This window comes from Oncorhynchus gorbuscha, unplaced genomic scaffold, assembly GCF_021184085.1.
Source record: "Oncorhynchus gorbuscha isolate QuinsamMale2020 ecotype Even-year unplaced genomic scaffold, OgorEven_v1.0 Un_scaffold_7333, whole genome shotgun sequence".
In the NCBI taxonomy this organism is placed as follows: Eukaryota; Metazoa; Chordata; class Actinopteri; order Salmoniformes; family Salmonidae; genus Oncorhynchus; species Oncorhynchus gorbuscha.
Window position 1 is genome coordinate 1 of NW_025750738.1, and position 17932 is coordinate 17932.

The window sequence follows — 17932 nt, forward strand, 5'->3', positions numbered from 1 at the left end:
GAGGGGTGCTCTCATCTTATCTGCCAACATAGACAGGGGCTCACAACTCCTCTAACCCACAGTAAGAAATAGGGTGCAGGCCAGGCAACCGAGCTATTAGCCAGCCTGCCAGCATAGTGGAGTCTGCCACTAGCATAGTTAGTGTAGTCAGCTCAACTATCACCATTGAGAACGTGTCTGTGCCTCGACCTACCATTGGGCAAAACTAAACATGGCGGTGTTCGCCTTAGCAATCTCACTAGGATAATGACCACCTCCATTCCTGTCATTACTGAAAGAGATCATGATATCTCACATCTCAAAATAGGGCTACTTAATGTTAGATCCCTTACTTCAAAGGCAATTATAGTCAATGAACTAATCACTGATCATAATCTTGATGTGATTGGCCTGACTGAAACATGGCTTAAGCCTGATGAATTTACTGTGTTAAATGAGGCCTCACCTCCTGGCTACACTAGTGACCATATCCCCGTGCATCCCGCAAAGGCGGAGGTGTTGCTAACATTTACGATAGCAAATTTCAATTTACAAAAAAAAAAAAAATGACGTTTTCGTCTTTTGAGCTTCTAGTCATGAAATCTATGCAGCCTACTCAATCACTTTTTATAGCTACTGTTTACAGGCCTCCTGGGCCATATACAGCGTTTCTCACTGAGTTCCCTGAATTCCTATCAGACCTTGTAGTCATTGCAGATAATATTCTAATCTTTGGTGACTTTAATATTCACATGGAAAAGTCCACAGACCCACTCCAAAGGCTTTTGGAGCCATCATCGACTCAGTGGGTTTTGTCCAACATGTCTCTGGACCCACTCACTCTCACAGTCATACGCTGGACCTAGTTTTGTCCCATGGAATAAATGTTGTGGATCTTAATGTTTTCCTCATAATCCTGGACTATCGGACCACCATTTTTATTACGTTTGCAATTGCAACAAATAATCTGCTCAGACCCCAACCAAGGAACATCAAAAGTCGTGCTATAAATTCACAGACAACACAAAGATTCCTTGATGCCCTTCAGACTCCCTCTGCCTACCCAAGGACGCCAGAGGACAAAAATCCGTTAACCACCTAACTGAGGATCTCAATTTAACCTTGCGCAATACCTAGATGCAGTTGCACCCTAAAAACAAAAAAATGTCTCATAAGAAACTAGCTCCCTGGTACACAGAAAATACCCGAGCTCTGAAGCAAGCTTCCAGAAAATTGGAACGGAAATGGCGCCACACCAAACTGGAAGTCTTCCGACTAGCTTGGAAGGACGGTACCGTGCAGTACCGAAGAGCCCTTACTGCTGCTCGATCGTCCTATTTTTCTAACTTAATTGAGGAAAATAAGAACAATCCGAAATTCCTTTTTGATACTGTGGCAAAGCTAACTAAAAAGCAGCATTCCCCAAGAGAGGATGACTTGCACTTTAGCAGTGATAAATTCATGAACTTCTTTGAGGAAAAGATTATGATTATTAGAAAGCAAATTACGGACTCCTCTTTAAACCTGCGTATTCCTCCAAACCTCAGTTGTCCTGAGTCTGCACAACTCTGCCAGGACCTAGGATCAAAGAGAGACGCTCAAGTGTTTTAGTACTATATCTCTTGACACAATGATGAAAATAATCATGGCCTCTAAACCTTCAAGCTGTATACTGGACCCTATTCCAACTAAACTACTGAAAGAGCTGCTTCCTGTGCTTGGCCCTCCTATGTTGAACATAATAAACGGCTATCTATCCACTGGATGTGTACCAAACTCACTAAAAGTGGCAGTAATAAAGCCTCTCTTGAAAAGCCAAACCTTGACCCAGAAAATATAAAAAACTATCGGCCTATATCGAATCTTCCATTCCTCTCAAAGATTTTAGAGAAGGCTGTTGCGCAGCAACTCACTGCCTTCCTGAAGACAAACAATGTATACGAAATGCTTCAGTCTGGTTTTAGACCCCATCATAGCACTGAGACGGCACTTGTGAAGGTGGTAAATGACATTTTGATGGCATCGGACCGAGGCTCTGCATCTGTCCTCGTGCTCCTAGACCTTAGTGCTGCTTTTGATACCATCGATCACCACATTCTTTTGGAGAGATTGGAAACCCAAATTGGTCTACACGGACATGTTCTGGCCTGGTTTAGGTCTTATCTGTCGGAAAGATATCAGTTTGTCTCTGTGAATGGTTTGTCCTCTGACAAATCAACTGTACATTTCGGTGTTCCTCAAGGTTCTGTTTTTAGGACCACTATTGTTTTCACTATATATTTTACCTCTTGGGGATGTTATTCGAAAACATAATGTAAACTTTCACTGCTATGCGGATGACACACAGCTGTACATTTCAATGAAACATGGTGAAGCCCCAAAATTGCCCTCGCTAGAAGCATGTGTTTCAGACATAAGGAAGTGGATGGCTGCAAACTTTCTACTATTAAACTCAGACAAAACAGAGATGCTTGTTCTAGGTCCCAAGAAACAAAGAGATCTTCTGTTGAATCTGACAATTAATCTTAATGGTTGTACAGTCGTCTCAAATAAAACTGTGAAGGACCTCGGCGTTACTCTGGACCCTGATCTCTCTTTTGAAGAACATATCAAGACCATTTCGAGGACAGCTTTTTTCCATCTACGTAACATTGCAAAAATCAGAAACTTTCTGTCCAAAAATGATGCAGAAAAATTAATCCATGCTTTTGTCACTTCTAGGTTAGACTACTGCAATGCTCTATTTTCCGGCTACCCGGATAAAGCACTAAATAAACTTCAGTTAGTGCTAAATACGGCTGCTAGAATCCTGACTAGAACCAAAAAAAAATTGATCATATTACTCCAGTGCTAGCCTCTCTACACTGGCTTCCTGTCAAAGCAAGGGCTGATTTCAAGGTTTTACTGCTAACCTACAAAGCATTACATGGGCTTGCTCCTACCTACCTCTCTGATTTGGTCCTGCCGTACATACCTATACGTACGCTACGGTCACAAGACGCAGGCCTCCTAATTGTCCCTAGAATTTCTAAGCAAACAGCTGGAGGCAGGGCTTTCTCCTATAGAGCTCCATTTTTATGGAACGGTCTGCCTACCCATGTCAGAGACGCAAACTCGGTCTCAACCTTTAAGTCTTTACTGAAGACTCATCTCTTCAGTGGGTCATATGATTGAGTGTAGTCTGGCCCAGGAGTGGGAAGGTGAACGGAAAGGCTCTGGAGCAACGAACCGCCCTTGCTGTCTCTGCCTGGCCGGTTCCCCTCTTTTCACTGGGATTCTTTGCCTCTAACCCTGTTACGGGGGCTGAGTCACTCGCTTGCTGGGGCTCTCTCGTGCCGTCCCTGGGGGGGTGCGTCACCTGGGTGGGTTGATTCACTGTTGTGGTCGGCCTGTCTGGGTCCCCCCCCCTTGGGTTGTACCGTGTCGGAGATCTTTGTGGGCTATACTCGGCCTTGTCTCAGGATGGTAAGTTGGTGGTTGAAGATTTCCCTCTAGTGGTGTGGGGGCTGTGCTTTGGCAAAGTGGGTGGGGTTATATCCTTCCTGTTTGGCCCTGTCCGGGGGTGTCCTCCCGGATGGGGCCACAGTGTCTCCTGACCCCTCCTGTCTCAGCCTCCAGTATTTATGCTGCAGTAGTTTATGTGTCGGGGGGCTAGGGTCAGTTTGTTTATCTGGAGTACTTCTCCTGTCCTATTCAGGTGTCCTGTGTGAATCTAAGTGTGCGTTCTCTAATTCTCTCCTTCTCTCTTTCTTTCTCTCTCTCGGAGGACCTGAGCCCTAGGACCATGCCCCAGGACTACCTGACATGATGACACCTTGCTGTCCCAGTCCACCTGGCCATGCTGCTGCTCCAGTTTCAACTGGCCTGGGCCCTAGGACCATGTCCCAGGACTACCTGACATGAGGACTCCTTGCTGTCCCCAGTCCACCTGGCCATGCTCCTGCTCCAGTTTCAACTGACCTGAGCCCTAGGACCGTGCCCCAGGACTACCTGACATGATGGCTCCTTGCTGTCCCCAGTCCACCTGACTGTGCTGCTGCTCCAGTTTCAACTGTTCTGCCTTATTATTATTTGACCATGCTGGTCATTTATGAACATTTGAACATCTTGGTCATGTTCTGTTATAATCTCTACCCGGCACAGCCAGAAGAGGACTGGCCACCCCACATAGCCCGGTTCCTCTCTAGGTTTCTTCCTAGGTTTTGGCCTTTCTAGGGAGTTTTCCTAGCCACCGTGCTTTTACTGTCATGCAGGTGAATGAGGACCCAAAAGCGACTTGGCGAAAACAGAGTCTTTAATCCAGTAAAGCAAATCTACAATCATAAGACATAATTCCACTCGTAATGACGAGAACAGACTGGAGACTCGATCAAGAACTGCAGGTTGCCTCGGAAGGCACTTGAACGTAGCAGACTCAGACACCTGCTCACCACGCAGCATCTGAGGGAAACACGACACGACAGGGCGATACACAGACACAGCACGGTGAACAATAGACAAGGATCCGACAGGGCAGAAACGGAAAACAAGGGGAGAAATAGGGACTCTAATCAGGGGAAAGATAGGGAACAGGTGTGGGAAGACTAAATGATTGATTAGGGGAATAGGAACAGCTGGGAGCAGGAACGGAACGCTAGAGAGAAGAGAGAGAGGAAGGGAGAGAGAAAAAAGGGGAACGAACCTAAAAAGACCAGCAGGGGAAATGAACAGAGGGAAAAGCAAAATGACAAGACAATCTAAGACAAAACATGACAGTACCCCCCCCACTCACCGAGCGCCTCCTGGCGCTCTCGAGGAAGGAACACTGGCGGCAACGGAGGAAATCATAGATCAAACGGTCCAGCACGTCCCGAAAGAACCCAACTCCTCTCCTCAGGACCGTAACGAAAACGATAAAAAGGAAACTAGGGTACTACTCTAAAAAATAAATGAGACACGGGTAGAGAACTGAAAGCTTTAGAGCAAACAGGACCAAACAGGCCAGGAGAGTAACAACTAGGGACAGACTGAGACACAGCAAGGGCAGGAACAAGAACAGGAGAGATGCGATGGCAGGGAACAGACTGAGACCCAGCAAGACCAGGAGCAGAAGCAGAAAAAAATTACCAGACTTCTTCTGCGCGCAGTCTGAACACGCAGCCACTGGAAAGGCGCGTGTCACGCTCCTGAGTAGGCCACCAAAACCGCTGGCGAATAGAAGCAAACGTACCCCGAACGCCGGGATGGCCAGCTAACTTGGCAGAGTGAGCCCACTGAAGAACAGCCAGGCAGTAGAAACAGGAACGAAAAGAAGGTTACTAGGACAAGCGCGCGACGCGCAGTGTGCGTGAGTGCTTGCTTAACCTGTCTCTCAATTCCCAGACAGTCAACCCGACAACACGCCCAACAGGAAGGATCCCCTCGGGATCGGTAGAAGCCACAGAAGAACTAAAGAGACGGGATAAAGCATGAGGCTTGGTGTTCTTAGTACCCGGGCAATAAGAAATAACGAACTCGAAACGAGCGAAAAACAACGCCCAACGAGCATGACGCGCATTCAGTCGTTTGGCAGAACGGATGTACTCAAGGTTCTTTTGGTCAGTCCAAACGACAAAGGAACGGTCGCCCCTCCAACCACTGTCGCCATTTGCCTAGGGCTAAACGGATGGCGAGCAGTTCGCGGTTAGCCACATCATAGTTACGTTCCGACGGTGATAGGCGATGAGAAAAATACGCACAAGGGTGGACCCCATCGTCAGTATCGGAGCGCTGGGACAGAATGGCTCCCACGCCCACCCCGACGCGTCAACCTCAACAATAAACTGTTTAGTGACGTCAGGTGCAACAAGGATAGGAGCGGATGCAAAACGCTTCTTGAAGAGATCAGAACAACAATCATACGACCGGTGAGGAGGAAGGGAGTTGGTTCTGGACCGACTGAAGACCGTGCGCAGACCATGATATTCCTCCGGCACTCCTGTCAAATCACCAGGTTCCTCCTGAGAAGAGGGGACAGAACAAACAGGAGAAATAGCAGACATTAAACACTTCACATGACAAGAAACGTTCCAGGAAGGATAGAATTACTAGACCAATCAAAAGAAGGATTATGACACACTAGCCAGGGATGACCCAAAACAACAGGTGTAAAAAGGTGAACAAAAAATCAAAAAAGAAATGGTCTCACTATGGTTACCAGATACAGTGAGGGTTAAAGGTAGTGTTTCATATAATATACTGGGGAGAGGACTACCATCCAAGGCAAACATGACCGTGGGCTCCCTAACTGTCTGAGAGGAATGTCATGTTCCCGCGCCCAGGCTTCGTCCATAAAACAGCCCTCTGCCCCAGAGTCTATTAATGCACTGCAGGAAGCTGCCGATCCGGTCCAGCGTAGATGGACCGGTAGGTAGTACATGTACTTGACGGAGAGGACCGTCTATTAGCGCTTATCAGTCGCCCTCCGCTTACTGATGAGCTCTGGCCTTTAACTGGACATGAAATGACAAAATGACCAGCGGAACCGCAATAGAGACAGGCGGTTGGTGATTCTCCGTTCCCTCTCCTTAGTCGAGATGCGAATACCCCCAGCTGCATGGGCTCAACACCTGAGTCAGTGGGGAAAACGGTAGTGTCGGAGAGAGGGGAGACACAGTTAACGCGAGCTCTCTTCTATGAGCTCGGTGACGAAAGATCTACCCGTCGTTCAATGCGAATAAGCGAGTTCAATCAAAGAATCCACGCTGGATGGAACCTCCCGAGAGAGAATCTCATCCTTAACCTTAGCGTGGAGTCCCTCCAGAAAACGAGCGAGCAACGCCTGCTCGTTCCAGTTACTGGAGGCAGCAAGAGTGCGAAACTCTATAGAGTAATCCGTTATGGATCGATTACCTTGACATAGGGAAGACAGGGACCAGGAAGCTTCTTTCCCAAAAACTGAGCGATCAAAAACCCTTATCATCTCCTCTTTAAAGTTCAGATAATTGTTAGTACACTCAGCGCTTGCCTCCCAGATAGCTGTGCCCCACTGCCGAGCCCGACCAGTAGAGTGATGACGTAGGCAATCCGAGCTCTCTCTCTTGAGTATGTGTTGGGTTGGAGAGAGAACACTATATCACACTGGGTGAGAAAGGAGCGGCACTCAGTGGGCTGCCCAGAATAACATGGTGGGTTATTAACCCTAGGTTCCGGAGGCTCGGAAGAACCGGAAGTAGCTGGTGACACGAGACGAAGACTCTGATACTGTCCTGAGAGGTCGGAGACCTGAGCGGCCAGAGGTCTCAACGGCATGCCAATTCCTGCTCGTGTCTGCCGAGCATCGCTCCCTGGAACTCGAGAGTAGAGTAGAGAGAATCCATAGTCGCTGGGTCCATTCTTGGTCGGATCCTTCTGTCATGCAGGTGAATGAGGACCCAAAAGCGACTTGGCGAAAACAGAGTCTTTAATCCAGTAAAGCAAATCTACAATCATAAAACATAATTCCACTCGTAATGACGAGAACAGACTGGAGACTCGATCAAGAACTGCAGGTTGCCTCGGGAAGGCACTTGAACGTAGCAGACTCAGACACCTGCTCACCACGCAGCATCTGAGGAAACACGACACGACAGGGCGATACACAGACACAGCACGGTGAACAATAGACAAGGATCCGACAGGGCAGAAACGGAAAACAAGGGGAGAAATAGGGACTCTAATCAGGGGGAAAGATAGGGAACAGGTGTGGGAAGACTAAATGATTGATTAGGGGAATAGGAACAGCTGGGAGCAGGAACGGAACGCTAGAGAGAAGAGAGAGAGGAAGGGAGAGAGAAAAAGGGGAACGAACCTAAAAAGACCAGCAGGGGGAAAATGAACAGAGGGAAAAGCAAAATGACAAGACAATCTAAGACAAAACATGACATTTACACCTGCATTGTTTGCTGTTTGGGGTTTTAGGCTGGGTTTCTGTACAGCACTTTGAGATATCAGCTGATGTACGAAGGGCTATATAAATAAATTTGATTTGATTTGATTTGGGTGGACCATTTCAGTTTGTCTGGGATGTGCACGCCAAGGAACTTAAAACTTCAACCTTCTCCAATACTGTCCGTCGATGTGGATGGGGGTGCTCCCTCTGCTGTTTCCTGAAGTCCATGATCATCTCCTTTGTATTGTTGACGTTGAGTGAGAGGTTATTTTCCTGACACCCTCACCTCCACCCTGTAGGCTGTCTCCTCGTTGTTGTTAATCAAAAAAAGTTTGGACACACCTACGCATTCCAGGGTTTTTATTTATTTTTACTATTTTGGAATGTTGTATTTTCATAATTAAAAAAAAATAAATGCTGAAAATCCGGTGTTCATAGGAAACAAATAATACTCATGGAATCATGTAGTAACCCGGAAAAGTGTTAAACAAATCAAAATATATTTTATATTTGAGATTTCTTTGAAATAGCCACCCTTTGCCTTGATAACAGCTTTGCACACACTTGGCATTCTCTCAGCCAGCTTCATAAAATAGTCACCTGGAATGCATTATAATTAACAGGTGTGTCTTGTTAAAAGTTAATTTGTGGAATTTCTTTCCTTCTTAATGTGTTTGAGTCAATCAGTTGTGTTGTGAGAAGGTAGGGGAGGTATACAGAAGATAGCCCTATTTGGTAAAAGACCAAGTCCATATTATGGCAAGAACAGCTCAAATAAGTAAATAGAAACGACATTCCATCATTACTTTAAAATATGAAGGTCAGTCAATCCAGGAAAATTTTCCGGTTTCTTCAAGTGCAGTCGCAAAAACCATAGAACCGTAGAGCCCAAAATACCAGTCTCAACGTCAACAGTGAAGAGGAGACTCCGGGATGCTGGCCTTCTAGGCAGAGTTGCAAAGAAAAAGACATATCTCAGACTGGCCAATAAAAATAAGATATTAAGATGGGCAAAAGAACACAGACACTGAACAGAGGAACTCTGCCTAGAAGGCCAGCATCCCGGAGTCGCTCTTCACTGTTGACGTTGAGACTGGTGTTTTGCAGATACTATTTAATGAAGCTGCCAGTTGAGGACTTGTGAAGTGTCTGACACTCTAATGTACTTGTCCTCTTGCTCACTTGTGCACTGGGGCCTCCACTCCTCTTTCTATTCTGGTTAGAGCCAATTTTCGCTGTTCTGTGAAGGGAATAGTACACAGCGTTGTACGAGATCTTCAGTTTCTTGGCAATTTCTCGCATGGAATAGCCTGCATTACTCAGAACAAGACTAGAGTGACAAGTTTCAGAAGAAAGTTAATCGTTTCTGGCCATTTTGAGCCTAATCGAACCCACAAATGCTGATGCTCCAGATTCTCAACTAGTCTGAAGAAGGCCAGTTTTATTGCTTCTTTAAGCAGAACAACAGTTTTCAGCTGTGCTAACATAATTGCAAAAGGGTTTGCTAATGATCAATTAGCCTTTTAAAATGATACATTTGGATTAGCTAACACAACGTGCCATTGGAACACAGGGGGTGATGGTTGCTGATAATGGGCCTCTGTACGCATATGTAGATATTCCATTAAAAATCAGCCATTTTCAGATACTATAGTCATTTACAACATTAACAATGTCTACACTGCATTTCTGATCAATTTCATGTTATTTTAATGGACAACAAAAGTACTTTCCTTTCAAAAACAAGGACATTTCTAAGTAACCCCAAACTTTTCAACGGTATACACACACACACACACAATTGACAGATTGGATTACGACTCAATAAGTGTTTGTAGCTGTGCTCTAATTTTATTGTCTTTGTACCAGCACAAAGTCAGATACACACCAAAGATTTCTCACCATTCGATGAGTCTCTGGACAAAAATCCTGTGGTGAGATCAGTGATACTCAAACTCCTGCTCAAGTACAGGTGAGTGAACCTGAAAAGCTGCTTATGTCATTGTAATGTTGTTGTAACCACTAACGCAATTCAAGGTTTCAGAATAGGTATGGTGTCAACACATTTTCCTGAATTTAACTCATTTGTGTTTTGTTTTTTAGCTTTGATGAAGTCAAGGAATATCTGCAGCAGCATTTGACATCGATAGAAGAGAGCAACATTGTCGATGCAGAAGATAAAAATGAACTGTATGCGTTGTACATTAACTGCCTTGAGGTATGATCTGATTGGGTGTCCATGCAGGCAGTCAAGACTGTTGCCCAATCAGAATAACAACATAGACCACAACTGCAGTATGACTATATGACTATTATACAACTTTCTTTCGCAGGACTCATTGTTGGAAAGAATGCCACAAAGAAAACACCTGCCTTCAGGAAGAGACTGAGTTCTTGCATCACTTCCTGGACTCTGTCACTGACTCGGCTGAGACGGTCACAATAGAGTACCTGCAGCAGATCGCTAGGGTCCGCCTGTGCCTGGGCAAGGCTGCACACCTTCTCCATAGCATGCTGTCTGGTGAGAAAATGTATTAAAAAGCTCAAATCAAATCAAATGTATTTGTCACACACATGGTTAGCAGATGTTAATGCGAGTGTAGCGAAATGCTTGTGATTCTAGTTCCGACAATGCAGTAATAACCAACGAGTAATCTAACCTAACAATTCCAAAACGACTGTCTTATACACACAAGTGTAAAGGGATAAAGAATACTGTATGTACATAAAGATATATGAATGAGTGATGGTACAGAACGGCATAGGCAAGATGCAGTAGATGGTATCGAGTACAGTTTATACATATGAGATGAAAGTATGTAGGGTATGTAAACATTAACCCCGAGCCCCAAGTTCTGCTCCATGTTGGTTAAAAATTGGGCTTGTTGGTATAAATTCATTTAAAAAATGTTTTGTTTTTTTACAATATAAAGATTATTGAACCACTGGGCTCGGATCTGATGCGATTACAAAATTAAAAAATCAGATTTATTTTTGAAGGTCCACACACCAAAAATGGACTTTAAAATTATTTTTAAATATAGGGAATTTACAGGCAACAAGAGCAAAAACAAACACCGTGACTGTTAGGCCATCACAAGTGTGTGTCATGGGGAATGTTGAAAACACTTGCAATAAGTTTGTCTGACTGATCCAAGACATGTCCTGAAAGAAGTGTCTGGTCTTTCAGGGGTATGTGCAAGTCCTCAGGATGTGGTTGAGGAGTTTCTTCGTGCTGTTAGGAACCTGTGTGAGAGGAGTGTGAACGACTGGTACCGGGTCTACCTGATCCGCAACATCAGTAGACAGCAGGGTGTAGAGTGTGTCAGGGGATGCTGAAGGAAGCAGTACAGGTGGCTTTTCCCTGAAGAGATACATCAACCGGTACATAGTAACATACGGCTTTCTTAAATGTTTTATAAATCATTTTTAACTGTTTGAAAAAAGCCTGTATTTATTTTCCTTTCATTAAAGTACTTGTCAGGTACATATTAAAGTGATATGGAAGACTACTTATATAGCATATGACCTCTCTGTAAATGAACCCCCGCAAGAAGAACCATATATGTGACTGGTTACAGGTTCATGAGCGTTTGACACTCGTTCGTACTTCACAGTAGGACCTCGTGTCTGGCATGGTGGAGTTGACCATGCTGATGGTTGGCCATACGTTTACATGTATTTCTTAAAGAGACGGATGGGGCTAAGGCTTAAGGGTGTGAAAAATGCTGAATGGCGTAAACAAAGAAGAGCTCTCTAGCAAGTGTGAAAATTGCATCAACATTTTTCAAAGGGCATTTTCCAACTTGTCTCCTAAGTGTAGCAGCATAACTTTCAATGTTTTCTCCAACTGCAGCATATGATATACAATTTTGAAGCTCTAACATTTGAAATAACCCCCTACAGAGAAATCTGGCCACATATATGTGCATTATGAAAAATTCCTATATTGTGAAATATTTGACATTTTCTATGTGTATGTATATACCACATTGTGTCATTATTCAAGTCATCACACTTCTATCGTTTAATTATACCTGCCTGTTTTTTGATTTCATATTTATTTTCCATACTTTTTATAAGGATTCATGAAGTTGATATATATATATTTTTTAACACATACGGTTGTTCATCTGCGGGATTGTGTACAGAATGAAGATGGTGGGCAGATGGACCAGTATCTGGTCTATGGAGAGCAATACCTGGCTGTACGGGAGGCTGTTGCCAAAGCAGTATTAGAGGGCACTGTGGAGGACATAGAAGAAGTGTGAGGTATTAGTGCAATTCCACTCAGCTCTCTAACAGTGTCTCGTGCATTACTATTACTAACCAGTTTGAAAGCATTTCTAATCATCTGAGGTAATGCATCATTGATAAGTGGATAATACTCCGCTCTGCGTCTTTGTCTTGTTTATAGAAATGTACTGCACCTCCAAAGGGCGGACCTTGTACATCCTGCTGGCTCTTTTCAGAGAAGTCACCAGTCTGTACCGAGCAGCCAACACAGGCCTCCACCCCAGCCCTAGGGTAGGAACACAGGCCTCCACCCCAGCCCTATGGTAGGAACACAGGCCTCCAGCCCTAAGGTAGGAACACAGGCCTCCACCCCAGCCCTAAGGTAGGAACACAGGCCTCCACCCCAGCCCTAGGGTAGGAACACAGGCCTCCACCCCAGCCCTAAGGTAGGAACACAGGCCTCCACCCCAGCCCTAAGGTAGGAACACAGGCCTCCACCCCAGCCCTAAGGTAGGAACACAGGCCTCCACCCCAGCCCTAGGGTAGGACACAGGCCTCCACCCCAGCCCTAAGGTAGGAACACAGGCCTCCACCCCAGCCCTAAGGTAGGAACACAGGCCTCCACCCCAGCCCTAAGGTAGGAACACAGGCCTCCACCCCAGCCCTAAGGTAGGAACACAGGCCTCCACCCCAGCCCTAAGGTAGGAACACAGGCCTCCACCCCGGCCCTAAGGTAGGAACACAGGCCTCCACCCCAGCCCTAGGGTAGGACACAGGCCTCCAGCCCTAAGGTAGGAACACAGGCCTCCACCCAGCCCTAGGGTAGGAACACAGGCCTCCACCCCAGCCCTAGTGTAGGAACACAGGCCTCCACCCCAGCCCTAGGGTAGGAACACAGGCCTCCACCCCAGCCCTATGGTAGGAACACAGGCCTCCAGCCCTAAGGTAGGAACACAGGCCTCTACTCCAGCCCTAGGGTAGGAACACAGGCCTCCACCCCCAGCCCTAGTGTAGGAACACAGGCCTCCACCCCAGCCCTAGGGTAGGAACACAGGCCTCCACCCCAGCCCTAGTGTAGGAACACAGGCCTCCACCCCAGCCCTAGTGTAGGAACACAGGCCACCACCCCAGCCCTAAGGTAGGAACACAGGCCTCCACCCCAGCCCTAGGGTAGGAACACAGGCCTCCACCCCAGCCCTAGGGTAGGAACACAGGCCTCCACCCCAGCCCTAGGGTAGGAACACAGGCCTCCACCCCAGCCCTAAGGTAGGAACACAGGCCTCCACCCCAGCCCTAAGGTAGGAACACAGGCCTCCACCCCAGCCCTAAGGTAGGAACACAGGCCTCCACCCCAGCCCTAAGGTAGGAACACAGGCCTCCACCCCAGCCCTAGGGTAGGAACACAGGCCTCCACCCCAGCCCTAAGGTAGGAACACAGGCCTCCACCCCAGCCCTAGTGTAGGAACACAGGCCACCACCCCAGCCCTAAGGTAGGAACACAGGCCTCCACCCCAGCCCTAGGGTAGGAACACAGGCCTCCACCCCAGCCCTAGGGTAGGAACACAGGCCTCCACCCCAGCCCTAAGGTAGGAACACAGGCCTCCACCCCAGCCCTAAGGTAGGAACACAGGCCTCCACCCCAGCCCTAAGGTAGGAACACAGGCCTCCACCCCAGCCCTAAGGTAGGAACACAGGCCTCCACCCCAGCCCTAGGGTAGGAACACAGGCCTCCACCCCAGCCCTAAGGTAGGAACACAGGCCTCTACTCCAGCCCTAGGATAGGAACACATTGGACTCTGTTGTTGATGATCAAAACGGGGCAACTAGTGACATTTCAACGTTAGATTTTCATATCATGTTGCTAATTTAAGTTAAATGTGACCTTTTCGTAGATTCCTAAATAGTCCCCCAAATCTCAATCAAGCCATCTTGATTGTCCCAGAAAATATGGTTGATTGTCCCAGAAAATGTTAGGATGAAATGTCTCATATGCCTAACTGAACCCTTCAGTCCATACACAGAGGTTATATTTAACCATAATGACTGTCCTCCCTCAGAAATGCCAAGAACTTGAGTACTTCATCCAGGGTTCAAGGTACCTAGATCCCAAGCCAGTGAGGGACTTTGCCATGGCATTGGTGCAGAACAGGATGGGAGAACTGAATGTCCATAATGGCCGTCCCGGTGCAGAGCACGTCCTTACAGAGCTGACTGTCCACCTGGCCACTGTGCTGCTCACTGGGACAGAAGGGGTGCTTACACCTCTTCAGCAGCTTGGCCTGACTCCTAACAACATGCAGGTATGATCCATCTCACCATCTCATACTGGCTGCATCCCAATTGTCCACCCTTCTCCCCGAAGGGATTAAACAATGGTGGGATCTCACTGTAGCCAATACGTACACCAATCCAATGCTTTTTCGGCAGAAGGGTGGAGAATCGAAACGCAGCCATTGTTCTCATAAACATGTTATTCCAAGTTGAATATGTGAGTTCTGTCTTTATCGGACTGTCTATTCCAACAGAGACCCTTCATTCCCACGATGCCTGAAGACATGCTGGCTATGGCCCAAAGGGTTTTAACACAGACTGGAGGCCTTCAAGCACTCACCTGGTATTGTAAGTACAGTGCCCATATAAATGTTGATGTGCCCTATAACTATCAAATCTGCTTTCTAAATTCACCTGTGCCATTGATTTTGTTAACCTTTTACTGCAGTGGGCTAAATCAGTGTTTCTTGGTAGTCTTAAACAAATCTACTTTGAAACAAATGTATACACCTCACACTCATGGTTATGGGCTTAAAGAAAGTTCAGATGTATTACATTTGAGTTTGTATCCCAATATTACTCTTTATATACATCACAGAAGACTGAAATATAACAAAACTGATTATCATAGAAACACCGGATTTTCAGCAGTATTTTTTTTGGTATGTTTATTAATTATGAAATTATGAAACATATTCATAACATTCCATCCATGATGCCACTAGAGGGCGATTTTGTCATTTGACTGCAATATGCTACGATATGTAAAGCTTGCCTGAATAATAACAAATGACTTATAGATTTACAAAACACTTTCTTAACTTCTGTATGTTTTGTTCGAGCTCACTTCATCCACTACCAAGAACAGCTTTCAGGTTGCAGTAGTGTCCTAATGTAGAAGTATCTCATACGGATCCCTACTAAACAACAGCTATTGAAAAATTGCAGCATAGAACACATATAAGCATTATAGTAGCACATTATAATGACTCATACATGCACATGACAAGTATATAAAGCATCATACCTGTTGGTAAAGTGTTCCCTGAATAATTCAATGATGAGTTGTGTTGTATACTGAGTAAAACATTGCAAAACTAAACATTAACATTTTTATTGACCTTTGTTCTCTACAGCCTGTCCTGAAGGACAACCCTTGTGCTGTTGGTGAGGTAAGCACAGTTCTAATGTATAATAAATTGACAAACATTCACAATGTTAAAAAACTCCACAGCAGACTAATTCACCCCCTGTTTGCAGTGTGGTCGCCCCACCCAGCTGGCACGCTGTCTAGAGTGTGGGGCAGTAGTTGGAGGGAAGAACCATGCTCCTGTCAGAGGTTTCAGTGCTATGGGACTGCAGCGGTAAATTTGTTCCCTGTGGTGCTTACAAAAAGGGCTTCCTGTTCATATTGTTGCGAAAGCATCAGATTGACAGATCCCATGTTGAATGACTGAACTTGTCCTCTTAGGGGAGATCTGACACGGACTGGTCACATCCTAGGAGATCCTCAGAGGAGGGACAACCCAGACTCCCAGGACACCAAAAACATGTCCCTCACCCCCTTCACCCTCGTCAGGCTGCTCACCCATCTAGCCATGCTGCTAGGGGCCTCAGAGCACCCACAGGTACGCCTGCTTGTCTGCCAATGCCAGCCCACTCGTACCAAACTACAAAATAGTGGTTATAGAGTTATATAGAGTAATATAGAGTTGTTGTTTATCATTCAAGTTCAAGTAGTTTATTTGCCATTATCTACTCAATTAGTGTATAAATAATTAAGCTTATCTACTAATTATACGGTTTTGATGTTAGTAAAATACAAAGGAGATGTAAAAAAAAAAAAAGACATATAGAAGATGAAAATACTAAAAGACAAAATATATAAAAGATGACAACTGCGGACTGCAGTATTTCACAATAATAAGATATCTCTCTTCTTTCTAGTCCGTCCAGCAGATCATCCAGCCTCCAGTTGCTGACCCCTGTGGATTTCTGATCCTTCACCTGCTAAAGAATATGGATCATGTGACCAAAGCCCTGGGGAAGGGAACAGATGGCACGGTCACCGCCATCCACCTGATAATCAGATCCATCCTGGAGTCACCACAGACCAATCCATGGAAGGCCTTTCATTAATGCTCTCATAAGCCCTCTGACAGGTATACTTTATTATCTGAGTTTAACTCAATCAAGTTTTTAATTGTATACACACAATCATATTTGAACACAATCAAGTATTTAAGTGTATATTCACAATCATATTTTAACTTGAATAGGCTAATAAAGTATCACATTTGTTACTGTGAGCGAGAGTTGCACTTTTTCCTTTCAAATACCAATGTGATTTTTGGTTGCATCTCGTCTCACTTTGGTTGAGCGCCTCCCACTCGTCTCCAAACATTTTGAAACAATGAAAGTCAAAGCAAGTTAATTGTTTGAAATGAAACTAAATCTAAATCACATACCTGCGTACTTATAACACAGATACGAGTAGCTACCTCATGGACTCTTTGTTTCTAGGGATGGCTGGCTATGATTCCCAACTGTCAACTAAAGAGGCCAGAAATACCTGGGAGACAACCGTTGCTACTGACATCATCACTCCTCAGTTGAAGGTGAAACCTTTGGATAACATTTGAAGTTAGCTATAGTTTGATTAAATATCTATTTGATAAAACATATATTCCAGCTATGTTCCAAGTCAAAGATAAGATTGCACCTTTGAAGGGACAAAGAGTTTCACTTTGTGTGTGTCTGTATGTACATACCTGTGTGTGTCTGTATGTACATACCTGTGTGTGTCTGTATGTACATACCTGTGTGTGTCTGTATGTACATACCTGTGTGTGTCTGTATGTACATACCTGTGTGTGTCTGTATGTACATACCTGTGTGTGTCTGTATGTACATACCTGTGTGTGTCTGTATGTACATACCTGTGTGTGTCTGTATGTACATACCTGTGTGTGTCTGTATGTACATACCTGTGTGTGTCTGTATGTACATACCTGTGTGTGTCTGTATGTACATACCTGTGTGTGTTTGACATCACAGCATCTTGACCAGCGGCTGAGAGAGGTGAATGCCACAATCAGAAATGACTCGCGTGTCTCCTCTAACTTCATCATGAGGGTGACATTCGGGGATGAGTGTCCGTTGTCCTCGCTACCTCGGGGCTCCCAGGTCCACTGTTCAGGAGTGTGGAGCTGCAGAGAGAGGGTGTCCCTACTCAGCCTCACCCACATCGTAGAGCAGAACGACGGAAAGGACAAGCTCCCTCTACTATGGAGGTTCCTACAGAAGGTAATCGTCACCAAACCTGTGTTCTTTCTTCCTATTGTAAATTGATTTTCTAAATCTTGCATCTTTGAATAGTTTCTGAGTGAGTCTGTGACATTTAACTCACATGATCTCCTGCATTTTCCATATATTTTTGGGAATTTTCACAGGAGGCAGAGTTCCGGCTGGTGAGGTTCCTTCCAGATATCCTGGCCCTGCAGAAGAGTCTGGTGAAAAGGTTCCAGAGGTCATCAGACTTGATGAATGACTCCATTA

At 45.5% G+C, this 17932-nt stretch overlaps 1 protein-coding gene across 1 annotated transcript; it reads left to right on the forward strand.

The window, feature by feature from the left end:
* Window positions 1-16913: 16913 nt before the first annotated feature.
* LOC124029703 (E3 ubiquitin-protein ligase rnf213-alpha-like) lies at window positions 16914-17903 on the forward strand (the record flags this gene model as incomplete). Its single annotated transcript, XM_046341322.1, has 3 exons — window positions 16914-16992; window positions 17432-17680; window positions 17827-17903. Coding segments are annotated over exons 2-3 (254 nt in total), but the record flags the coding sequence as incomplete, so codon positions are not given.
* Between the last annotated feature and the right edge of the window lie 29 nt (window positions 17904-17932).